Source organism: Zootoca vivipara, chromosome 13, assembly GCF_965207765.1.
Source record: "Zootoca vivipara chromosome 13, rZooViv2.hap1.1, whole genome shotgun sequence".
Classification (NCBI taxonomy): Eukaryota; Metazoa; Chordata; class Lepidosauria; order Squamata; family Lacertidae; genus Zootoca; species Zootoca vivipara.
The window spans coordinates 27,667,055-27,691,187 of NC_142596.1; the positions used below are offsets into that span (position 1 = coordinate 27,667,055).

The 24,133-nt window shown below is 55.1% G+C and overlaps 3 protein-coding genes across 8 annotated transcripts in view; 2 read left to right on the top strand and 1 right to left on the bottom strand.

Moving 5' to 3' along the window:
* The window catches only part of SEMA4B (semaphorin 4B), a 36,424-nt gene extending 21,962 nt beyond the window's left edge, over positions 1–14,462 (top strand). For all 3 annotated transcript variants that reach the window (XM_088657470.1, XM_088657469.1, XM_035130452.3), the window contains 13 exons: positions 3,470–3,630; positions 4,474–4,536; positions 4,716–4,814; positions 5,706–5,817; positions 6,091–6,207; positions 6,944–7,104; positions 8,361–8,539; positions 9,003–9,153; positions 9,372–9,585; positions 11,326–11,441; positions 11,960–12,126; positions 12,261–12,346; positions 12,770–14,462. In XM_088657470.1, coding sequence (XP_088513596.1) covers positions 3,470–3,630; positions 4,474–4,536; positions 4,716–4,814; positions 5,706–5,817; positions 6,091–6,207; positions 6,944–7,104; positions 8,361–8,539; positions 9,003–9,153; positions 9,372–9,585; positions 11,326–11,441; positions 11,960–12,126; positions 12,261–12,346; positions 12,770–13,557 — 2,414 coding nt within the window. In that variant the 3' untranslated portion in view covers positions 13,558–14,462. The remainder of the gene's footprint in view (positions 1–3,469; positions 3,631–4,473; positions 4,537–4,715; positions 4,815–5,705; positions 5,818–6,090; positions 6,208–6,943; positions 7,105–8,360; positions 8,540–9,002; positions 9,154–9,371; positions 9,586–11,325; positions 11,442–11,959; positions 12,127–12,260; positions 12,347–12,769) is intronic.
* Positions 14,463–14,816: 354 nt separating this feature from the next.
* On the bottom strand, positions 14,817–19,287 carry CIB1 (calcium and integrin binding 1). 2 transcript variants are annotated; one of them, XM_035130457.3, is made up of 7 exons: positions 19,223–19,287; positions 18,914–18,948; positions 18,175–18,277; positions 17,232–17,385; positions 16,103–16,221; positions 15,867–15,955; positions 14,817–15,671 (listed from the first exon to the last, which is right to left on the bottom strand). In XM_035130457.3, exons 1-7 carry the CDS (start codon positions 19,271–19,273, stop codon positions 15,650–15,652), a joined length of 573 nt encoding a protein of 190 aa, XP_034986348.1. In that variant the 5' UTR covers positions 19,274–19,287; the 3' UTR covers positions 14,817–15,649. The 2 variants fall into 2 exon arrangements, with proteins under 2 accessions (XP_034986348.1, XP_088513608.1); XM_088657482.1 differs by having other exon boundaries at positions 16,103–16,311.
* A 106-nt stretch (positions 19,288–19,393) lies between these two features.
* GDPGP1 (GDP-D-glucose phosphorylase 1) lies at positions 19,394–22,949 on the top strand. Of its 3 annotated transcripts, none has more exons than XM_035130455.3 (3): positions 19,417–19,556; positions 19,648–19,815; positions 21,599–22,949. In XM_035130455.3, the coding sequence occupies exon 3, from the start codon at positions 21,647–21,649 to the stop codon at positions 22,808–22,810; it is 1,164 nt and encodes a 387-aa protein (XP_034986346.1). In that variant the 5' UTR covers positions 19,417–19,556; positions 19,648–19,815; positions 21,599–21,646; the 3' UTR covers positions 22,811–22,949. The 3 variants fall into 3 exon arrangements, with proteins under 3 accessions (XP_034986344.1, XP_034986346.1, XP_088513605.1); XM_088657479.1 differs by having other exon boundaries at positions 19,648–19,760; XM_035130453.3 differs by lacking the exon at positions 19,648–19,815 and having other exon boundaries at positions 19,394–19,556.
* The last annotated feature ends 1,184 nt before the right edge of the window (positions 22,950–24,133 follow it).

Consider the following 24,133-nt stretch of genomic DNA (forward strand, 5'->3'; position numbering starts at 1 on the left):
CTCATTTGCCTTTGATGAGTAATTAACGGGAGAGACAAGGCAAGACAGACTCTTGCTGTCCCTTTGCCCCTTTTGTATCACACTTATGCCACCTGTGGGGCTCAAGGCCATTAGTCATCCTTGGGGGATGGGCACCTACCAAAGCTCTCAGCTGGGAAGTCCTTGGGAAGAGGCACCGGTGCCTGAATGTCCTCCCAGGTGTTCTTTTGATCTCTCACTGTACCTGTGCGATGCTCACCCACAGAGCCTCACCAGCGAGACCAATTATCGTTGAATCTTTCTCCCACTCACCTGTGTGAGAACGTTTTGCTTACTCAGTTCATAGGGACACCAGTGCTCCATGTGTCACCTTTCAGGTTCTCAATCAGATTCAAGCATTTTCTCCTGGCTAGGGCTGGCTGGCAGGTTTTAGATGAGGCTTGTATTGTGGGAGAGCCAGGTGGAATGGGAAGAGTGTCACAAGGTGGATTGATGGAGGTGTGCAGGCAGTCAGGTGATTGATGCATGCATGGGGTGTTTGTGTAGCACTGCCTGTTTCAGTAGGCAGCTTCCAAACTTGAATGCAGTGAAATAAAAAAAAATTCCTTCAGTAGCACCTTAAAGACCAACTAAGTTTTTATTTTGGTATGAGCTTTCGTGTGCATTTAAACTAGCGTATGCACATTTTATGCAGATCTGTGCCTTTTTTCTTTCTTTGGGGTGATGCATTTACTTTCCTGTGTTTTGGTAACCCATAAGCGGACCACCTCTCTGTTATCCTTTAATTCAGTGTTTTACAAAGTGAGCATTACCACTCCCTGGGGGGGGGCATTGGAATGACCTAGGGGGACACCAAGAGGCAACGGGATGACAGTGGGGCCCTATTTGTCAGACTTCGAAAAGCTGGTATCACTGGATCAAGCTCATCAATTCTGTTGACTTAATTAAACGAGTTTAATTAAATTGAAATTAATTGAATTGAATTAAACTAGTAGTTTAATAAGATTTTGAATAAGTGTGAAATTGTTACTGTTCTGAATGTCATTGTGTTTACTACCTTCCTTAGTGGATCATGCAAACAGCTTTTCTTAATACGGGGTACCACTGTACTGCTTTTTATAGGGCATAGCTGCCAAGTTTTCCCTTTTCTCGCGAGGAAGCCTATTCAGCATAAGGGAAAATCCCTTAAAAAAGGGGATAACTTGGCAGCTATGTTATAGGGTAAGGTAGGAGGCACTGGGGATGAGTTTGTGGAACCAAGGGGGCAGCCTGAAAAGGTTTGGAAATCACTGCTCTAGTTTATTAAAGAGGAATTTACATTCCTGCACTGTGGGGGGGGGGTTTGAACTAGATGACTCTTGGGGTCCCTTCCAACTCTACAGTTCCATGATTCTATGAATTTCCAAACTCCCAGAGCCCCTCAGCTATCAAAGGAGCAGCAGAAGGGGACTGGAAGTTCCTCCTTTCTCCGCCACGGTCCACAGAGCTGCAGGGAGATGGCTGTTGCCCATGGCTGGCTGGGAACAAACAGTGTGGCTCTTTGAGCCACGTGTGGGCTGAAGTTGAGAAGCTGCTCCGGGTTCCCTTGGCAAGGCCGGAGCACCAGCCGCCCACACCTATGCCAGGCCTGTGTTGCCACCCAGGAGGAAGAGCAGGGCTGGGAGAACTTTTCAGCCTTTTAGTGAAGCAGGAGCAGGAACGGGCTGGAACTTGTCCAGTGGCAAACAATCAGGCACAGGCTTGCTTGAAACACACAGAACAGGCTGTGCTGCAGAGCTGGAGTCGTGCAACAGGGAAGGTCACCCAAGGTCACCTGGGTTGGGCTTTGCAATCCAGCGCAGAGGCTGTTCCCAGACTCTGCAGGCAGGCTCCCAGGGAGAGTCCCTGTGATGGGTGCCACACCCAGGTACTCTGCCCTTCCCTCCCTTCTGCTGAAGCTACACAGACCCCGCCAGCCTCCCCAGCCAGTCCTCTGGGCGTCCACAGCATGGTAACTCTGGCTTACGCTCCAAAATGAGAGGTCCTGGGGCTGAAAGCTGTGCCCTTGAGACCTCAGCTGTGTGCCAGTTCAAATAGGTAGGTGCCAGTGCCCCACAAGGAGTTGGGCCAAGAATGGCAATGGGTGACTCACAGGGTCCCCTCCCCCAACAACTCAATAGGGTCCCATCCTGCACTGCAGCTGAATCATCCAGCAGTTTCAGGTACCCTCAGGCAGAGGTGAGTCATTTCCTGTTAGCAAGAGCCCTGACTGGAAGCTACCAGGCCCTTGCAGGAGGGTCTTTCCCCCAGAGTCAGGTGTCACCTCTGCTCTGAAGCGGAAGGGGAAAGGAGCACAGGCAGAGTCATCCCAGGTGTGGAGGTGGAGGGGAATTTCGAGCAGCAGCCAGCTCTTCCTCAGGGAGTCCCTCACCTCACCCCCACCCCCCACCCCCAAATGCAAGAGGGAACCAGTAAGCCAGTTGTTGAGATTTTGGCGTGTGCCATACAACAGCCTCTGGGAATGTTGCCTTGCCCAAGGCTGTTATGGAGACAACGACACCATGAGCGCCACCAGTTACCATAGGTAAAAGGTAAAGGGGACCCCTGACCATTAGGTCCAGTCGTGACCGACTCTGGGGTTGCGCGCTCATCTCGCATTATTGGCCGAGGGAGCCGGCGTATAGCTTCCAGGTCATGTGGCCAGCATGACAAAGCCGCTTCTGGCAAACCAGAGCAGCACATGGAAACGCCGTTTACCTTCCCGCTGTAGCGGTTCCTATTTATCTACTTGCATTTTGACGTGCTTTCGAACTGCTAGGTTGGCAGGAGCTGGGACCAAGCAACGGGAGCTCACCCCGTCACAGGGATTCGAACCGCCGACCTTCTGATCAGCAAGCCCTAGGCTCAGTGGTTTAACCACAGCGCCACCTGGGTCCCTTACCATAGAACCATAGATTTGTAGAGTTGGAAGGGGCCCTGAGCATCATCTAGTCCAAACCTCTGCAGTGCAGGAATATGCAGCTGTCCCATATGGGGATCAACCCTGCAACCTTGCCATTATCAGCACAGAGGTGGACATGAGAGAAAAGTAACTGCAAAACCTGTAATGGATAGAAAAAACTGGGAGCAAATAATTGCTTTTGATAATCTGAAAAGGCTGGACTCCTGTCTTCCGCCTTCTGCTCGGGTGGATTATTGAAACTCATTCACCTTTTCTGTATTTGTGTGTGGCCAGTTCCCTGAGCAAAATGCTGCTCTTGGGCATTCTGCAATACTGAATGTTGTTTGCAACACTCAAATGCCTTTTTGGAGAGTTCTGACCTGTTATGTCTACCTTGAGCTTTGTTTTGACAAATGAAGGTGCATTTGAGACACGCTTGATAAGTTGTTAAAATGTGGCAGCGCCTTTGTTCTCTGCTTGGTGAGGGGGCAGGACTGCTTGGGACACTGGGGTTCAACCTGCCTCTCATAGGCCATCTCTCTTTTCTTACCTTCTCTCCCCCCCCCCCAGGCTCCCCCCTCCGGCTCTTGACCCGCTTTGAAGAGCCTGGAATCACCAACTACACCACGATGCTGCTGAGCCCAGATGGGGGCACCTTGTACGCAGGTGCCCGTGAGAGGCTCCTTGCCCTCAACACCAGCTCCTTCTCTCCTGGGCCACAGCACCAAAAAGTAAGTGCAGGGTGCCCACCGGCCACTTTAGAGCCCCACAGTTCAGATGGGCAGTGGAAATATGCAGGAAGGACACCGCTAGTTGACGGGCTGGCTGGTATTTCCATTGTACTGTACCTCTCAGTCTGATGGGACCAGCAAGTCCCTACTCATCCTGGAAGCAGTTTGGGCAGCAGTCAAGGAGCCAGTCCTCAACACTGGCAGCAGAGGCTGCCTCTCCTTCCCCCTCTGAGGGTTCCTAGCCTGGGAGGGTTTCCTAACCATTGCCACACACAACTGCACTCTTTGGGTTCAGGCACAGAAACTGGCAACCTGAGGATCTTGGAGCCTGTTGTCTTTCTAAAAGCATGCTGCTTCAGCATTTGATTGAGGAGGATAGCTTGGAAATGCTGGTCAGCACCCCATAGCCTCCCAGGTGCCAAAGGAGGGCTGGGCAGCTGCTGCTGCTTCCCTTGGCCCTGCCCCATGGCAGTTACTCTAGATGCCCCGGTCATCCTCTTGGCATAGTATTTGGGCCACTTTAGGGGAATGCTGGGGTTTTCCATTTAATGCATCTGCAGCCCTGGCACTGGACATCACTGGGCTGGCCCCCCTTGCAGCAGGTGAGCTGTCCTTTGGGGCTGGAGACTGCCACAGGCACAGATGAGGTTCACTGAGAGGCCCCAGAAAGTACCAGTGGGAAAATCAAGGAAGATTGGGAAATCAAGGGTCCAACTGGGAATGGGGCAAGAGGGGCACTGCTGGGGCTCACAGCCTGCCAAGGATGGCTCTGAAATGCCATTCTAGAAACCGCCCTAGAGGGAGGCAAGCCCCCTGGTCACTTCCTCTCTTCCTGTCCTGCAGCTGCTGTGGGGGGCTGAGGAGGAGAAGAAGCGCCAGTGTGTCTTCAAGGGCAAAGACCCCCAGGTGAGTGCTAGGGACGTGACTCCCCCCTCCCTACCAGAAGTGGGTCTGCCATTCCTGTGCCATGGGGGCTCCTTCTGCCCCTTGGATTGGGCTGTGACCTGCTCAAGGCATCCCCTCCATTGCTGGGGGGCATTCTGAGTTAGGCGGAGCTCAAAGCTTTCCTTTTCTGTCCTGTGCAGAGAGACTGTCACAATTACATCAAGATCTTGCTGCAGCTGAATAGTACCCACCTGTACACCTGTGGGACCAGCGCCTTCAGCCCCACCTGCACCTACATTGTGAGTAAGCTTGTGGGGGGAGGCACACCTTGCTGCCAGTATGGGACCCCTCACCTTGGAGAAGCAGATCTATCGGGTTCTACAAATACAACTCCCAGCAGCCCAGCCAGTGCGGCAGTTCCCCCATCGACCCCTGTGTCACATGCAAGCTGGGGCTGGTGGTGGTGGTACCGGCAGTCCAAAGCATGTGGAGGACACCAGGTTGGCAGAGGCTGAGCTATCTCAAGAGATTATCCCATGCATCCTTCAGCAGGATCCAAGAAATGCCCTTTGGAGTTGTTTGTCTTGCCAGGAGTTTCCACCACCTCCCTGGGCAGCCTGGCCCAGTCCTGTATGGACCTTCTCGCACAGGATCAAGCCCCATTCATTAGGAAGCCTCCAGCTGCCAGTTGTGGGCAGACCCTGGATGGAGTCCTGTTTTCTGGGAAGGACCCACTGCTGTTGACTGCTGTAGTGTTGAAAACACAGCTCAGTGCTCTCACAGGCCAAGACCCTGGCAGGATTTGCACCTGGAGGCTGTGCAAGGGTCTTATTGATGGCCCTATAGTTAGAGTCTACATCAGGCACTCCCAAACTCGGCCCTCCAGATGTTTTGGGACTACAGTTCCCATCATCCCTGACCACTGGTCCTGTTAGCTAGGGATGGTGGGAATTGTAGTCCCAAAACATCTGGAGGGCCGAGTTTGGGGGTGCCTGGTCTACATGTTCAGGGAGCCCCAGCCCCTTCTATTTGGGGTTAGTGGGAAGGGTTAGGCTAGGTCTTGTCTCCTGGCCTATTTGAGCTCCCAGACCTTTTTTTAAAAAAAACAGAAATCAAACGTTTTTGTTGCAACACCACCCCCAAATACATACTTCCAGGCATCTTCCTGACTGCACCATCCTCCCCTTTAGAACATTCCAGAATTCAGCCTGAAGCGAGAGGCCTCTGGGAAGCTGTTGCTGGAGGACGGGAAAGGGCGCTGCCCCTTTGATCCTGCATACAGGTCCACGGCCATCATGGTTGGTAAGGAGATCCTGGATTATAGCCAGTGGCTGCCTCCCTTCATTCCATGGAACCAAGGAGGGAAGGGCCTGGGCCACCCCAGGACTGGAAGAGTCATAGAATCATAGGTGGTGGGACGGGGACCCAAAGGGTCAACTAGTCTGGTCCCCTGCAATGCAGCAGGGAGAGGGGAGCCAGCCAAGTCTTTCTAAAGCACTGAAGAAGAGGAGACTGTCCCTGGGTGTCTGGTAAAGGGCTCTGAGGGTCTTCCCTGATGGGCATACTTTCTGGCAGATGGAGAACTGTACGCGGGGACTGTGAGCAACTTCCAAGGCAACGAGCCGACCATCCTGCGGAGTCATGGCAATCGCTCAGCCATCAAGACCGAGAACTCGCTCAACTGGCTGCAAGGTGTGTGGGGTAGTGTAAGAACATGAGAAGAGCCTTCTGGATCAGGCCCATCTAGTCAATCATCCAACCAAAGGCCCCAAAGGGAAACCCTGAAAGCAGGATCCAAGCACAAGAGCCCTCTTCCCCTCCTGCGGTTTCCAGCAGCTGGTATTCATAATCATGGCTGCCTCTGACTGTGGATGCAGAGCTGAGCCTTGTGGCTAGTAGGCATCCATAGTCCTCTCCTTCATGATGCTGGAGGAGGTGGGTGAGCAGGGAAGCTCCGCTGCTCAGTGAGACGACTGGGGAGAATGCTTATTGCCTCAGATGGCTCAGACATCAAGACCTTCACTGGCCCTTCCCATGGCCTTGGGGGCAGGAGTGAATTCGCAAGAGCCTTCTTCAAGCCAAGGTGTTCTTCCACCAGCCAGACCCCCTGCAGCTCTGGTTTAGACTCCCCATAGGGATGGGGGACTCCAAGATTCTTCCTTGAATCCGGGTAAATGGGATGAGGGAGCAACTGCAGAAAGGCCTGCCTCTTTGCCATCAGGAGGGCTGCAGCTCAGCAGCAGAACATCTGCCTTGCATGTGGAAAGTCCCAGGTTCAGCCCCCCATGGCATCTCCAGGTAAGGGTCGGAGAGACTCCTGCCTGGAACCCTGGAGAGCTGCTGCCAGCCAGTGTAGGTAATGCTCAGCAAGATGGACCAATGGCCTGTCTCTGTATAAGGCAGCTTCCTATGTTCGTATGTGCCACAGATCCCTTCTTTGTGGGCTCGGCCTACCTGCGAGAGAGCCACCTGCCCAGCAGCCCCCAGGGGGGTGACGACGACAAGATCTACTTCTTCTTCAGCGAAAGTGGCAAGGAGTTTGACTTCTTTGAAGACACTGTTGTGTCGCGCATCGCCCGCGTGTGCAAGGTGAGGAAGGCTTCGTCTGTTTGGGGACCAGGATATTTGCCCCCCCCCTTCTGCTCTTTGCAAAAGTTTGGAGGAGGAGGCAACCTGCCTTTCTGCTGAGCCAGGGCCAGCCCAAGACATTTTGCTGCCTGAGCCAGAGCAGTAAATGGTCCTCCCCGCCCTCTTTAAGTCAAGGTTCATTGTGCCCAAGGCTGGCCGAGTTATTTTGGCGCCTGAGGCAGGAGTTTCTACAAGCGCTTCTCCCAGGGAGAAGAATGGTCATAAACTAATAAACTAGCAATATGCAGCTGCCCTTGCTGCCTTCTCTGGGCCTGCAGCGTCCCCTGGTGCCCACCTCTTGCTCTCTCATGCCTTCTCTCGGCACCAGCAGGAACAGCAAGTGGCAGCTGAAAGCTCCCAGCTGGGTTCAGCGTGGAAGGAGAGCTTAAAAAAATTTAAAAGCCACCTTTCTGTCCTAAGTGGGGAACTCGGTTTTTATATGCAACAGGTTTCGACCTGTTCCTCTCAAAGTTTTATTGAAGCATTTCTTATTTATTGCATTTAAATCCCACCTCTTTCTCCCTGGAGCTCAAGGTGGCTTACATGGTTCTCCTCCTCGTCATTTAATCCCCACAACCACCCTGTAAGGTTGGCTAGGCTGAGAGATGGTGATGGGTCCAAGGTTACCCAGTAAGCTTTGTGGCCAAGTGGAGATTTTGAACCCCGGTCTCCCAAGTCCCAGTCCAACATTCTAACCACTGTGCCACCTTTTGCTGCAAGGTTAATCCCATACTGTCTTAGAAATAAAAGTGAATCCAGTTACACCCTCAAAGGACTCTGTAATGTAATACAACTTGGGACCAAACTAGATGTGAGCATCTGGGATGCAGGAACTTGCCTCCCCCCCCCATTGGGTGGGTGGGTGGGGAGGGGAGGGAAGAATAATTTGCATCTAGCTACATGTTCGCCAGAAGCGGCTTTGTCATGCTGGCCACATGACCTGGAAGCTGTACGTCGGCTCCCTCGGCCAATAACGCGAGATGAGTGCCACAACCCCAGAGTCGGTCACGATTGGACCTAATGGTCAGGGGTCCCTTTATCTTTACCTTACATCTCATTTGGCCCCAAGTCTAACCATCTTCCACCAAGCCTGTCTCAAGTCCAAAATTAAACGCCCATTAGATGTCCTTCCTGCCACACTGTGCCTTTTCTAGGCCCGGCTCTTGCAACTTGGCATGACAGCACCACCCCTCACCACCTCTTTCTCTCCCTGCCAGGGCGACGTTGGGGGTGAGCGGGTTCTCCAGAGGCGGTGGACGACCTTCCTGAAGGCCCAGCTGCTGTGCTCACACCCCGAAGACGGCTTCCCCTTCAACGTGTTGCAGGACATGTTTGTGCTCACCCCAGGCGAGAGCTTGGCAGAGACCGTCTTCTACGGGGTCTTCACCTCTCAGTGGTGAGCAGCGAGAGGAGGCTGCCTCTGTGGGCTGCCAGGTTCTCTTGGCAGAGGGCACTTGGTGCATGCCCCATTACTTCTGCATGCCTGTGGGTTCCTGACTGCCCCATTTACTTATTTTTTTGTCAATTATTTTTTATTCAGTTTTCAAATTTATAACACATCAACGCCAAATTAAAACGAATACATCCCCCCCCCCAAAAAAACCTGGCTTCTTGCTCTCTCAGATATTTCAATTTCTTCCCCTTTTACATGCTGCTTAAGTAACAGATTTATCTCTAATTAACACCTATTTTTCTTTAGCAAATTCCTCATCCCTCAGCTGTGCCTTTACCAACTCCTGCATATAGATCAAACAAAATTATATCAAATGACAAGTGAGGTTATCGTAGTTTAAATCTTTCATTCTTATTTCTCGACTGTCCCATCCTTGACCCTCCTTCTCCTTCCTCCTCTCTCCCAGGGACAGGAAGGGCACTGGGGGCGCAGCAGTCTGTGCCTTCTCCAAGGCGCATGTGGAGGATGCCTTCAGTGGGCTCTACAAGGAAGTCAACCGGGAGACCCAACAGTGGTATACGGACACCCACCCTGTGCCGGAGCCCCGACCTGGAGCGGTATGTCCATCACCCAGCAACCAGCTCCATGGGCTTGGGGGTGGGAAGGCCTTGTGACTGATGCTGGTGGGTCTGCCTGCCCTCCACCTTGAAGGCTACCAGGCTGCTTTCGGCTTTTGCCTGAGGTTCTGCAGAGCATAGGGGCTGCCAGAGTCCATTGCTGGACAACCTTAGCTCACTTCAAGACAGCTCTTCCTTTCCAATCCCCCTGCCCACAGTGCATTAACAACCAGGCCCGGCGGATGAAGATCAACTCCTCACTCCAGATGCCCGACCGGGTGCTCAACTACCTCAAGGACCACTTCCTGATGAGCAGCCCCATCCGGAGCAAGCCACTCTTCCTCCTGCAGGGTCATGCCCGCTACCAGCAGATCAGCGTCCAGCGTGTCCAAGGCCTGCACCGGGCCTACGATGTCTTGTTCTTGGGCACAGGTGGGTGGTGATGATGGCGGTGGCGGTGGCTGGGAGGAGGGAGGCAGGGGGAGGCCCTCTGGCAATGGCTAGAATGTCAGGAGGAGGAAGAGATGGTTCATAGCTGGGCAAGGGGAAGGATGGACCCTCCAAGGTGCTGGCTGCCTTTTATCTGCGCTTCCTGGAGGAGAGGGTTATTATTAATAATAATTTACACACACACACCGCCCATCTGGCTGGGTTTCCCCAGCCACTCTGGGTAGCTTGCAGCACATAAAAATTGTAAAACATCAGACATTAACATTTCCCGATACAAGGCTGCCTTCAGATGTCTTCTAGAAGTCAGATAGTTGTTTATTTCTTTGGCATCTGATGGGAGGACATTCCACAGGGTGGGTGCCACTACCGAGAAGGCCCTCTGCCTTCCAGGGCTACCAGCCACGATGGGTATGTGCTGCTTCCACGGTCAAGAGGCAGCAATGCTTCTGCATGCCAGTGGCTGGAAACCGTAGGAGGGGAGAGGGCTCTTGTGCTCAGGTTCTCCTTGTGGGTTTCCCGCAATGGGCATCTGGTTGGCTGCTGTGAACACAGGAGGCCAGGCTAGATGGGCCATTGGCCTGATCCTGCAGGTCTCTTCTTACGTTCCTCCTCCCAAATGGCTTAGATCTTCTCCTGGAAACTTGCTCCAAGCATCCTTAGAGAGGAGGCATCCTTAGAGAGCAGGGCTGCATCCTGAGTACTCTTGGAGGTGCCCCGGGTTCTATCCTGCCTATCATGGAACCCAAGGGAGCAGGCTCTCAGGAGGTTCCCCACCCAGGCCCTGACCAGGCTTGGGCCTGCTTATCTTCAGCAAGGTGGTGATGGTGACCTCCTCCACCTTCTCCATTGCCTGGACTGCTGTAGCTGCCCTGTGGTGGCTGGGAGAGACCTGTTTAGGGAAGTTTTTAATGTTTGATGTTTTATTGTATTTTTAATATATTGTTGGAAGCCGCCCAGAGTGGCTGGGGAAACCCAGCCAGATGGGCGGGGTATAAATTATTATTATTATTATTATTATTATTATTATTATTATTATTACACTCCAAGTCTCTCATTCTACAGCTGGCTTCTTTGTTCTCGCTGCTGCCTTCAGAATTTCCCTGTTTCAATTTGCCGTGTGTGTTACGATTCTTTAAGACGCCTATTGAGGGGTCTGCATCAGGCCAAAGAAGCTGGGGGAGGAATTAGAGACTGCTGAATTTAAAGGTGGGAGAGGTCAGTGGGAGAGTGTTGCAGAGTGAGGCACATCTTGCCTTAAAGGCTGTTGATGGGATAGCCCAGGGTTCCCGAAACTTGGGTCTCCAACTGTTTTTTGGACTACATCTCCCATCTTCTCTAGCTAACAGGACCAACGGTCAGGGGTTATGGGAATTGTAGTCCAAGAGCAGCTGGAGACCCAAGTTTGGGAAACCTTGGTCTAGCCCAACCTAAGGCCAGCCTGGCCACAAAGGGGATTCTGTGTCGTTTCCACTTACTCAGAATAGCAGGCAGGAAAATGCCCAACAGCAGGAGAGACCAGGCTGTCGGGTGTCTGGGAAGGCTTTTGGCTTCTCTTGGTTGGGACCTCCAGACTTCAAACATGCAGGTTTTGGTTCTCTGTGGCTGGCCCTGGACAGGTGGGGAGGGAGAGAATGGAGCTCTGCCGTGTGGGACTGGCCGGCAGGGTGGGAGACAGCTGTTTGCCCTGGCCCTCATTGCTGGGTTCCCCTTTCTGCTTTGCAGATGACGGCTGGCTGCACAAGGCCGTGGTGACGGAGCAGCAGGTCCAAATCATTGAAGAGATCCAGCTCTTCCCTGCTGGGCAGCCTGTCCTCAAGCTGCTTCTGGACCCTGCCCAGGTAAGACAGAGGGGCATCCTGGGAAACTCCCACCAGCATCCTCATCAGAAGAGGGAAGTCGTCTCCACAAGAGAGAGAGAAGTGGTCAATCTAGAGGTTGTGTGCCTTTCAAGAGGACTCAGCCCTGAGCTTCAAAGCGAGGGTTCCCTCCTCAATGGCTGCTGTAGATCCACCCTTGCCTCGATCTGCGTGGGCACCTGGGGTCTCTGGAGGGAAAGGTGTGCCATATCTTGCCTCCACACCTTCCCAGAAACGTCACTCTGTGCTAGCCTGGACTCAGGCATATCCTGCTGAAGAAGCAGGGACCCCCTTAGCTAGGCACAGTGGGCAGGACTTGCTACAAGGGCTGGTTTTGAGAGCTTCTGTTGCCTGATGGCCAGCTGCTCTGCCCACAGGGGTCAGGTGCTGCAAGACTGGCTTGTGGCCACTGGAGACCCTCTGACAGGTGACCTACAGGGGGCACGGTGGGTCTGCTCTGTGGAACGAGCCTGACTTCGCTCCTCCTGTCCTCCCCGCAGGGCCTCCTTTATGCTGCCTCCTACAATGCGCTTGTCCAAGTGCCGCTCTCCAACTGCAGCATGTACCGGACCTGTGCCGAATGCATCCTGTCTCGGGACCCCTTCTGCATCTGGAGCGGAGGGGCCTGCCATCCACTTCTCCCAGACCGCTCATGGCCCCATGCAGGGTGAGTGCTTCTTCCACCAGGGTTAAGTGGGGGTGCCTATCTCCTTCCTCCCCTTCCCCCTCAACCCATGGGTGGCCTCTGCCCCCTCCCTCCTTGCCTCTCCCTTCACCATTACTGCCTCCATCTCTCACCAGGCCCGGCTGGCTTCAGGACATCGAAGGGGCTGATGCCACCCAGCTTTGCCAGGCGGACAATGGACAGCCCAGCCGCTCAGCCACAGGTAAAGACCAAAGCTGGGGTGGGGGCTTTGAGGACTCTGGGGACAAAGAGGGAAAATGAGATGAGGGGTTACAGGCACTCTCTTTCTGGCTCTGTCCTGCCTGCTGGCCTAGAGTCTCTCTGGCAACTTATTTATTTATCACATTTATATTCCACCTTTCCTTCAAGCAGCTCAAGGTGGCATACATTCTTCTGTTCCCCGCAATTTTATCCTCAGAACAACCCTGTGAGGTAGACTAGGCTGAGAGACAGTGACTGGCTCAAGGCCATGCCCAGTGAATTTGATGGGTGGGAGGGGATTTGAACGCTGGTCTCCCAGGCCCCAGTCTGACACTGCACTGGGTCTCCTGGGCTCAGCTGCCTGGCAGCCTCCCCGTGTTACCCAGGGCCTGACTGGTGGGTGCCCCTTCTCTCCCCTCTGCAGAAAAGTCCCAGTGCCAAGCGGTGGTGATCTTGGGCTCCAGCGCTGTGCAGACGCTCCCTTGCCCGCAGCTCTCCAACCTGGCTTCTCGGCACTGGCTGCACAATGGGGTTGCCATCAACACCTCGGCTGTCCTGGTGCTTCCCGAAGGGGAGCTGGTGCTTATGGGCAGCCCAACCCAGGCAGGACGCTATGACTGCTGGTCACAGGAAGGTGGCTTCTGGCAGCTGATGGCCAGTTACTGTGTGCGGGTTGAGCCCACTCTGGGAGCCCGGATTGTGCCCCTCCAGAACCCCCTGGAGACCATCAGCACCTCCAGGAGCGTCTCGGCGGCGGCCGCGGGGAGCAGCATGTCGGCTCTGCTGGAGGGCAAGACCTACTGGACGGAGTTCCTAGTGATGTGCGTGGCCTTTGCCGTCACAGTGACATTCCTGACCCTCTTTGTGCTGCACCGGCACCGCAACGCCGTGAAGACCTTCCTCAAGCAGGGCAAGTGCACCAGCGCCCATCCCAAGAAACCCCGCAAGATGGGGCTTCCCGCAGAGAACTTGCCCCTTAACGGGGCCCATACACCCAGTGCCATCCTAGACCACAAGGGCTACCAGGCCCTCCACGACAGCCATGCGGCCAACACGCCTCTGCATGCTGCTCCGGCGGCGCAGCCCAGCGTGGCCTTCTCGGAGTCCGACCGACGCCCGCTCAGCGTCCACGAAAGCGTCGTGGAGGTGTTGACTCCCACCCAGCGGCCACGTGTGCGCCTCGGCTCCGAGATCCGGGACTCTGTCGTATGAGCCGCATTGTTGCATCCATAGACTTGCTGCGCTGAGCCTTCCAAGGTACCAGGAGCTCCTGGTGCCCCCGCCCAAACCAGAACTGCCCTATGGACTGTGAATGGACAGAAGAGGCCCTGCGGGGTTGGGCACTTGGGCCACGTCCTCTCACCCTGCGCTGGGGCACCTGTGTGTTTCTGCGCTGCCCTGGACTCCTTGCAAACAATGGCCGGAACCTGCAGAGAACAGAGCGGGCACTCCTAAGCCTTGAGGTGCAGGGGTAGCCTGCTCTCCGGCTGCTGCAAGGATGCTCAGATGGGCAGAAGGGGAGACACTTTGGCCCAGGCTGTCGTCCTAGGTCAGAGGAGCCAGACCCAAACCCCACCGGGCTGCGGCAGAACAAGAGACTGCAAGGAGGCTGCAGAAGGAGGCCCTGTCTTTGCCTGCCCTTCCTTCCAAATAGAGCACCCTCTGGGCCAAGATGTGGCACCTGCAAGCTCTCTCAGTGGGTGGGTGTGTTGTGTTGTGTGCATGGGGTGGAGTCTGGCTTCTCGTGAACTCTGTGGGGTTAGGGGGAGAATCTGTTGAATGTTTAGGGTGTTTGCTTGGTGTGTGGAAGTGTGAGAGGGGGGCTCAGGTGCCATGTTGCGAGGGGGGGGGGACACACGCCCACCAAACACAGATACCAGGCCTGCCCTTCGGACTCTTGCACACTCTAAGTTTGGCTGTCTGCCACTGTGAATTCTGCCTGGGCTCCAGCACAGAGCTGCCTCCTGCCCAGGCCAGGTATGTGGAAGGGCAGGCCCTGGTTTGGCCACTCGCAACAGCAGCCCCAGCGCACCCCCCACACTTCCCACAAGTGCACTTGCACAAGCCTTGTGTGTTGGTTGTGTTTATTTTTACATAAAAGTTGACGTCTCCTTTGACAACGGCTTGGGCCTGACCTCTCTAATCGCTGCCCAGCCTTCTCACACCACCAAGGCTCCCTGATCCCTGCCTCTCAACCCTCTCTGGCAGCCCCGGTGGCACGGTGTGTGCTTTGGAGCCTCCAGGTCCCACCAGCATCCCTGTGTGCCCCTTGAGTGCTGGGAGCTGTGGCACATACCTATGGGCAAAGTCTCAGCCTCTACCACCAGGGGAATCTGGGCAGAATGGCTGCTGCTGCCCCTTTGGGCCATGTTGCAATCCTGCCCCCCCCCCTTTCTGGCTGCATGACTAGAAATGGTTCCGAATGGGGCAAAGATCAAAGGGTAGAAGGAAACAAAAGCAGGCCAGGGGACTTACAGGTGCTGAGTTTTATTAGTAGCAGACAAGATCACAACAGGTTTTGTAAAAAGAGGGTGGGTATTTAAGGCTTTTGGAAACAACCACCAGCCTCTGGATTGCAAGTGCATCCACAACCCCCCCCCCGCCAGCTCAAATAACTGGCCAGAAAATTCAGATCCAACCCCCCACCCCAACCTGCCAATATCACAAGTGGGCCAGAAGTGGTGACTGCACTTGTCTTTACACCAACTGCTCTCCTGACAGCTGATCTCCAAGTGGGGAAGGTGAGAAGCTGGAAAGAGTTTGCAAAGGAGTGGGCAATTGTTAGGAGCTGCTGTCCATTTGCCAGGGTGCGAAAGCCAGTCCAGGGCCCACAAAGAGACAGGCAGAGTTGGAGGCAGCCCTTGCTGCAGCAAAGGCACAGAGTCGGTGGGAATGTCAGTGTAGGTACAGCAGCACCGGGGAACAATGATCGTCATCGCCCAGGATAGAAACCTCCTTGGAGTGTGACTTTTCTGCTGCAGGTGAGAAGAGTCCAGTGCTCAGCACTCAGCCAAGGTCTTCCCTGTCCCAGGCTGCCATAAAGCAAGAATTCATACAGACCATGGCTCCCAGCATGCCTTGCTCCACACCCAACTCTCCAAGAACAGCAGTAGGGGGGATGAGGCTCAAAGACACCCCACCCTGTCAAGAGCCTGGTTGCTGTCCAGACCTAGAGCTTGGGTGGGGTTGCAAGGCAGGATCTTCCCCTTGGCACAGCTGTCCTCGGGCGGCTAGAAAGAGGTGGTTTGTTCCCTCTGTAGAGAGATGGAGGCATCTTCCAGCAGGAGGGAGAAGTAGGGAGGAATCAGAGCACAATTTTGAAGGAACTGCGAGAGAAAAGGGAAGAGGAGGAATAATGAGTTTGATTTTGCAAACTTGGGACTGCAGGAGCTCATAGGCAGAATACTCCCAAGGGAGGCTCCTGAAGCATTCACACATGCACACACCCCTGGCTGTGAGCTAGCTGGTCAACCAGGGAACAAGCCCAACCCCAAGTGAAGCAAGGGAAGGGCAGAAGGTACCTGGTGAAGTCTGGGGAGCGGGAAATTATGTGCTGGAACTCGGAGAGGTTGATGGTCCCATCTTTGTCAATATCGGACTCCTCCAAGATCTGATGGAAACAAAGGAGCCTTGTGGGGCAAGAGCAGCAGCAGTTCCCAGATTGGGCCCACCTTCCTCTTCACTCCACCCAGGGAGAGAGATGAGAACTCGAACCCAGCTCCCCAGCAGCAGTAGCCCCACCTTGGCTGGCACTCACGTTCTGAATGAGCTGGTCCATCTCCATGGCACTCAGCCTGCTGTCCTCGCCTTCCCCCGTCAGGCAATTCACCAGGTTCTCCAAATCCTTCTTGTCAAGAGTTCCATCATCATCAAAATCTGGGGGTGCGGAGGAGAACCGACCATTAGTTGGCGCTTGCTGAGCTTGCTGAAGTCCTTTTGTTTTGAGCGGGGAGGCCTGCTTTGCTTCTAAGAAAGAAGCAGGCCACTTTCAGCAAAGCTCTGAGGGGTTAGTCTAGATTTCTCCACTGCTTTTGAGAAGGGACAAATGGATACTGCAAGGGACTGCGAGGTGAGCCCTGCAGTCCTGGGGAACATGTGGCGCTCAATATGTTTCTGGGTAATCCCTCACCCACTGGCCATGCTGGGATTCCAACCAAGTCCGAAGGAACATGGATTCTCATATATCCTGGTGTGGGGGGGGTCAAAGAGGCAGAGACCACCTTCCTGCCTCCATGGCAACAGCCACCTAGGCATCAGGAGCCTAAGAACAACCCGCTGCATCAGGCCAATGGCCCATCTTGTCCAGCATTCTGTTCTCAGAGTGGCCAACCAGATGCCCCAAAGGAAAGCAGGATCTGAGCACAGCTACAGGCATTCAGAAGCATTACTCTGCCCGATCATGGAGACATAACATACCATAATAGCCTTCGTAGTGCTCCTTGGGGACTCAAAGGCCAGCCCAGGCTACTTCAAGAAGCCAGAAGGGTTTCCCATTGCTCATCAAGTCCAGCAGTGCCCAGGCAAGGGAGATAAAAGCCACTTCCCAACTGACCCCTTCCTAACATGGGGTAAGCAAGGAGATCTGCCACCTCCAGATGTTGAGAAGGTCCTTCACCCATGCCTGTTGGTAGCCATCAATCCTCAAATTTTTCTAATCCTTTGACCAAGCTGCTGGGAAGCCAGCGCCATCCTGTCTCGAGGCTAAGAATCCCATCAGCTCGTTTTGCACACTGTGTGCCAATCCGTATCCCCGCGCGGCTCTTGCATTTCAGCTCTTTCAAAGAGAGTGCGGCTGCACTCTTGGCTCAGCTCACAGAAAGTCTCCCAACAAAGTGCTCCCGCTCTCGCTCTCTCGCAGACTAAGCCCCAACCAGGCTGGAACTCACCAAAGATGCGGAAGGCATAATGCGATTTGATCTCTGGTGTTGCAGAGTCGCTGAAGACGCTCAGCATGTCCAGAAAGTCCTCAAAGGACAGGCCGCCTTCCCTGTCATCCGTGGTAGAGAAGACATGGCAAATGCGGTGCCGGAAGGGGTTTGCCTGGAAGCACAAAGAGGGGAGGGGGGACTGTAAGGAGCTTCCTCCAGTGTGTTTATCTAAAGCCAGTGCAGGTGGAAAGGAACAGAAGGCTTAACCCATACCAGCAAACTGGCCCTACAGATCTACCCCGTGGCAGGGATGGAGAAATGTGTTGGGCTCTCCAAGTGATGCTGGATGTCCCCTGCCCCCAGTGATCATCTCTAGCCAACATAGCCAATTATCAGAGATTAGATTTCTTTGCAATACCTATATCCCCACTTTCATTATAAATGATTTCAGGACAGGTCCCAACAGTAAAAACTATATAAATCCAATCAAAAGTTGGGACAAAAATCTGCAGCTTATGGTATAGTACAAAGATCACTCCCCTCGTGCTCCTCCTCCACTACACAGGCCTAAACTCAAAAGACCTAGAGGAAGGCACCGGCTTACTGGAGGATGTGATTGTTCCACAACCAGGGTGCCACCACTGAGAAGGCCCTATCCTGAGTCCCAGCACCCAGGACCTTGTTTGGTGATGGTACCACCAAGATGGCCATCCTGGCACATCTCAAGTCACAGGCTGGACAATACAGGGAGGGAGAAGACTGCCTTCAAAGGTGGGCTCTGGGCGCTTTAGGGCTCTACATATCAAAAACAAAACAATGAGTTGAGCTCACTAGCAAATAGATGGGATGTGCAGCCCAGCCACAGCTCTTGGATGCCACCCAGCTGCAGGTCACAGAACAATAAACATGCCCAGGGCCTCTCCTGAGAGGCAAACAGTGTTCCCCTCCCCTCCCAGCATACCCGCAGCTCAGGCAGCATCAAGATCTTGCTCTTGGGGATCCTTGTGGTGAAAGCCTGATCCCGGTCCTCCTTGGGCAGCAGTTCACTGAATCGCTTGTGGGCCCTGGAAGAGAAGACAGCGGGCAATGCCAGCCAAGTTCCTTCCCGCCTGGATGGGTGCCCTGCCCAGCTAGTGCCAGCTTTCCATCAACCCTGCGGCACCAGCTCCTCCTCTATGGCTGCTCTTTGTTACTGTGGGGAGGGTGTTTCCCCTGTGCTGCCCTATGCCTGGCAGTGCCCTCCTCCTCATCCCACTTATGTACCCACCCTCAGCTTGGAGAATTCCCACAGACATCCCCACAGGTGAAGCTGCAGGTGCCTCTGAACCCTTGAGCAAAGTCTTCCTGCCAACCCAGGGCTGAGGCCAGGGGGAGGGGACTGGACCTTGGCATTCCCAGGGGAGGGGGAGGGCCACAGCAGCTCCGTGATGGGACACCCAGTTCAACCCCTGCTTGTATCTCCAGCAGATACTTTTAGTACCCCTCCCTGCGCCAGTAGAAATAGCTTGGCTACCTTAAAATCATAGAACTGCAGAGCGGGAAGGGACCCCAAGGGTCATCTACTCCAACCCCCTGCAATGCTCTTGGGAGTCAGGCAAGCTTGCTCAGCGATGGCAGGGTCGTTGGGAAGCCTGTCTCCCCACTGCTCACACCCAGGCACCCTAGAAAGAGCCCCACGAAGGAGGGGGGAATGTACTCACAGCAGGATCTCTTGCTTAGTCAAGAAGGTCAGCTCCTAGGAAAGCAGGACCGGGAGGAAAGAGGGGAGAGAAGGTTAGTCTGCTGCCCCGCAACCTGGGGCTGCCCTCCAGACATGGCTGGACTGGACTCCTCCTCCCAGAAGCCTGCACCATCTATGGGCAACAGGGATGAGCTGGAGTTCCGCCACATCTGGAGGGAAGCCCCCTTGGGGGGGGGCAAACTGCCGCCCACGCACAACTTCTGTTGCTCCTCAGCTCCACCCCCACCCGCCCCCAAGCGGGAAAGGTTTAGAGAGCCCAGCAGCGTACCTGGTACTCCCCCAGGAGGTCTCGGGGTAGGCGGCTGCCAGAGGCCCCCATGGCGACGACGGTACAACTTGAGACAAACTACGGGAACTTCCTTGTCTCCTCCTCCCCACTCCCCTCGACGGGACGTCACTGTCGCCAGGCAACTCCCCCGTAGCCCCGCCCACTCCGAAAGAAGGCAGGCGGAGCCCGGCATGACCCGTTGCGGGGGTGGGGATGTCCCGGGATGCGTCGTTGCTGGGCTGGCAGACTCCGAGGCATCTCCTCCTCCGCTCACCGGCCGGCCGGTTAGGACAGGATGGATGGAGGCCCCCTCTCCCACCATTCTCCGCACCAGGTAAGCTCCGGCGGCCGGAGCCGTCGAGGGGGAATCAGAGGCGATGGCATCCCGCGCCGTGGCCAAGCCGATGATGGGCTTCCTTCCCCAGATCAGTCGACGCTGCTGCCAGTCCCGCCCGACTACCGCGACTAAGGAAGCGCCGCCCGGGACGTGGCCACGTGGCCCACCGGCAGTCCGACGTGAGCAGGACAGCGGCGGCAGGTGAGGAAGAGGAGAGAGGAATCCGGCCGGACTTCGACTGCGGGGCCCAGGAGTGGTACGGTAGGAGGCTAGGCAGGGGCGTACCCAGGATCAAAACTAGGGGGGGGCAAGGCACGGGAGGGGAGGGGCCACAACGTGGGAACGTGGGCGGGGCTACGGAGAATGATGATGATGGTGATGATGACGTAAGAATAAAAATGAAAATAATAAAAATAACGTATCCTCGCAGCGCCTGGCTCTCGTTCTAGATCCCAGCCCGGCCGCCGCCTCCTCCTCCTCCCTGCCCGGTGCCTTCCTCCTCAAGAGGAAGCCTTTCTGGGGGCGGCGGGCGGCCTTCTCCGCCGACAGAGGCGGCCTGGAAGTGAGCGCTGAGGCAACTCTCTCTTCTCCCTCCGCCGGGGCGTCAGGCTTGGGGCCTCTTCTTCCGTGGGTGCCAGCGATCGCTAAAGATCGCGGCGGCGGCAGCAGCACTCCTGGCGGGCGCGGCGACATCACACCTGGCAGCCGCGGGTGAACCACGCGGTGGAGGGCAGGCGCCCAGGAACACGGCCACTGGCAATAACAGACAGCGCTGCAGCGCCGACGGCCCCGCCAGCAAGCCCGGGGCGGAAGCAGCCGCGCTCCCTCCCAGCTCCTGCCGAGCTCCCAAGGAGTGCAGGAGCGCCGGCGGCGCACCTGGCGGCCGCAGGTGAACCATGCAGAGGAGGGAGGCCGAGGGCAGGCGCCCAGAAGCGCGGCCGCTGGCAACTATAGAGACGCCGCAGCGCCGACAGCCCTGACAGCAAGCCTGGGGCGGAAGCAGCCGCGCTCCCTCCCAGCTCCTGCCGAGCTCCCAAGGAGTGCAGGAGCACCGGCGGCGCACCTGGCGGCCGCAGGTGAAACATGCAGAGGAGGGAGGCCGAGGGCAGGCGCCCAGGAGCGCGGCCTCTGGCAACTACAGAGACGCCGCAGCGCCGACGGCCCCACCAGCAAGCCCGGGGCGGAAGCAGCCGCGCTCCCTCCCAGCTCCTGCCGAGCTCCCAAGGAGCGCGGCAGCGTCAGTGGCGCACCTGGCGGCCGCGGGGAAACCATGCGGTGGAGGGAGGCCGAGGGCAGGCTGTAGCACGGAGCTCGGCCACCTCTCGGGAAGCTGGAGGGCGCAGCGCGGCGGGCGGGAACGCCGAATCCGCGCTCCGCCGGGCTGTGCTCCGCCTCCGCCTCCACCTCTGCCCACCAACCCCGCTGGCCCTGCTTCTAGGTAAGGGCAGCTGCCCTCACTTGCCCCGTGCTGGGTACGCCCATGAGGCTAGGAGCGGGCCGGGCTGTGTTGCTTGTGAGGCAGCGGGGAGGCTGCAGTCTGGGCCCTGGGCGGCGTCCCCTTCGGGCTTTTTCGCCAACAGAGGCTGGGGCTGGCGAGTACCCTGTGCGTTAAGGAGCCCGAGGGGGACGCCATGGTCGAGGAGTGAAGGGCACCCACTGGCGCTGCCTGGACTCCCAGCATGAGGAGCTCCCTCAATTTCTTGTGCTTTCAGGAAATAGTACAGCCCAGCAGGGCCACAGAGCAGCAATGGGGCAGGGAGTTTCAGCCTTCGCACTGACCCAGCCTTTGCCATCCTGGTGCCTCCATATATTTTGGACTACAACTCCCATCAGCCCCCAAACATCTGGAGGGCACCAGGTTGGCGTTTGCAAAGGAAGGGCTGGTGGTGCCAGCCTCAGACTCCTCCTCCACATATGTTTGGCCGTCCAGTCCAAAGCTGAGTTACCCAGCCTAACTGCAGGCACCGAAAGCAACCAAGAACAGCTCTCTGGGGCTTCATTGTGGCTCTCTCTAATGCGGGCTCTTCTGCCTTTCTTAGTTCTATTTCAGAGCAGCAGAGGAGCCTCCGGTTGCCTCCACCCTAACCATGGAGCTTGGCCCCACCAGCCATGAACCTCCAAGACCCCCATCACAGAAGGGCTCTGATCTCTCCTTTGCAGAGGTTTTTGCTTATGACGAGAGGGACTTTGTGCTGAGTGGAGTAGAGTGGCAGGAAAACAGAGGTAATTGTGGACCCCCTGGCCACACCATGTCCCGCTTTGACAGAGTTCTTCAGTCAGGCTGGAAGGACAGACAGAACCGGGGACTCTTCCGCTACTACTTGGAGGAGCTGCAGACCAGGATCCTGCCAGGGATGGTAGGATTTGTGGCCCAGCTGAACATCCAGAGGGGGTCAGAGAGAAGGAGACCCCAGGAGATCCGAAGCATCCAGCAGAGATTTGACCCCCAGCAGTTCAACTTCAGCAAGATCCGGCCTGAGGAGATTCTCTTTGGCATGTCCAGGAGCCAGACTTCTTCCAGGCCCTGCTTGATGGATGCACAGATCCTGCCTGGCTCTGCCTTTGTGCTTGTAGTGATCAATGTCAGCCCTTTGGAGTTTGGGCACATCCTTCTCATCCCTGATCCCACACTCTCATTGCCACAGATCCTCACCCCACAGGTTGTCTGCTTTGGCCTGGATGCCGTCCTCCTCAGTGGCCATCCTGGCTTCCGTGTGGGTTTCAACAGCCTTGGGGCCTTTGCCTCGGTCAACCACTTGCACCTGCATGGCTTTTACTTGAACTGGGAGCTGCTGGTTGAATCAGCCCCCTGTGAGCCCCTCCTGCCCGAAGCAAACTTCTATCTGCTGCAGGAGGTCCCAGTTCCCTGCTTCGTCTTCTATAGCGAAGGGCAGCAGTTAGAGGAGCTGGCACAGCGTGTTTGCCAGGTCACCAACTATCTGGTAAAGAAGGAGATCGCTCACAACCTGTTCATAACCAGGGGTGCAAAACCAGAGGGGCCTGCCCACTCAGAAACCCGACCTGGAATCCGGATCATAGTCTGGGCCAGGAAATCCTATTTTGGTACCAAAGAAGAATCGGCATTCAATGTGGCACTCTGCGAGCTGGCAGGGCACCTGCCCATCAAAACTGCCCAGGATTTTGAGAGTCTCACAGAAGCACTGGCCATTCACACCCTTCAGAAATGTCTCCTCCCAGACTCTCTGTTTTCCCAGCTCCAGTGTGAGCTGGTGGCCCTCCTCAAAGAGTGACCTCACAGGGATGGTTGTGCTTCTGGAAATTCTGCTAATGTGTGCCTGTTCAGTGAGGAGGGAGATCTCGTTTACCCACAAATGCCATGGTAGGAGGACATGCAAGATTGCTGGTCAATAAAGCATAAATTCAACTGAATTCCCATCTTTGCTCTTTTGACTCACAAGCTGTAACACAATATTTGCTTTCCTTAAAGCGCTTACATGAAGTCAGACCATTTGGCTCAGTATTGTCCACCCCGGGAGTAGCCAACATAGCCAATTAAGGGAATCATAGCCCACATCTAGGTGGGCACCACTCTTGTTACCCCTGGTCTACAAGGCCAGGTGTGAGCTCTCTAAGGTATCAGGTAGGAATCTTTCGTGGCCCCACTGGGAGATACTGTCTGGACTTGGACTAGGAATCCTGCTCTGCACTGAGCTATAGCCCCCAAGCTTGTCTTGCATAGGCTGTTTAAAAGGGACTTGTGAGTTTAGTGCAGAGGTTTCTGCTGGAGCCAGGATGCTGGCACCTGCAGGCTTACTCCAAGAGATTACCAGTAGTTACAGTTAGGTAGCCGTGTTGCTCTGGCGTAGTCGAAACAAAATTTTAAAAATCCTTCCAGTAGCACCTTAGAGACCAGCTATGTTTGTCATTGGTATGAGCTTTCGTCTGCATGCACACTTCTTCAGATACACTGAATTTTTTTTAATTTTTTTTGTCCAAGAGACTCGTGCATCAAACATGAGTGCTAAACTGAATATTTGTGATCCCTAAGCATTCCCAGTTAGAGCCCCTGTCAGTGTAGACAATACTGAGCCAGATGGACCAAGGATCTAATTTGGCACATCCTTAATTTAACATCTTCCTATATAAACAAACTGTTGCAAAAAAGTAGGGTTGTATACAACGCCATGCTAGTGAAAGCCAGGGTGGGATAAGCATGAGCCTTGGGCACTGGTTGTAGAGATCCTGTCTTTAGACAAATGCCCTAGTATTGCCTGAGCCATCCCTGAATAACAACAGTCCTGCAGCTGTTGGTGATATTTATTTGCTCAGCACTCCTTCTCCAATTAAGAACATAAGAACCTACTGGATCAGGCCAATGGCCCATCTAGTCTAGCATCCTAGATGAACATCTGTCTGTGAGAAGCTGGCAAGTAGGATTTAAGCACAAGAACAGCACTACCCCTTCTTGCTTTCAGAAACTGGTATTCAGAAGCATTGCTTCCTCCGACTGTGAAGGCAGGGAAAAGCCATATTGGCTAGTAGCCATTAATGGTCTTTTTCATGCAAAACCATTTGCAGTCGTTTGCGGTCATCAACAGCTATCAGTCAGTCAA

Coding starts and splice junctions, on each gene's coding strand:
- CIB1 (XM_088657482.1), bottom strand. CDS start 19,273: ATGGGGGCCTCTGGCAGCCGCCTACCCCGAGACCTCCTGGGGGAGTAC. Junction 16,312..17,231: donor TTATGCCTTCCGCATCTTTG/GTGAGTTCCAGC, acceptor CTTCTTTCTTAG/AAGCAAAGCAGGCCTCCCCG. Junction 15,956..16,102: donor TGGACCAGCTCATTCAGAAC/GTGAGTGCCAGC, acceptor TGTTTCCATCAG/ATCTTGGAGGAGTCCGATAT.
- GDPGP1 (XM_035130453.3), top strand. CDS start 19,518: ATGGATGGAGGCCCCCTCTCCCACCATTCTCCGCACCAG. Junction 19,557..21,598: donor CCCACCATTCTCCGCACCAG/GTAAGCTCCGGC, acceptor TGCCTTTCTTAG/TTCTATTTCAGAGCAGCAGA.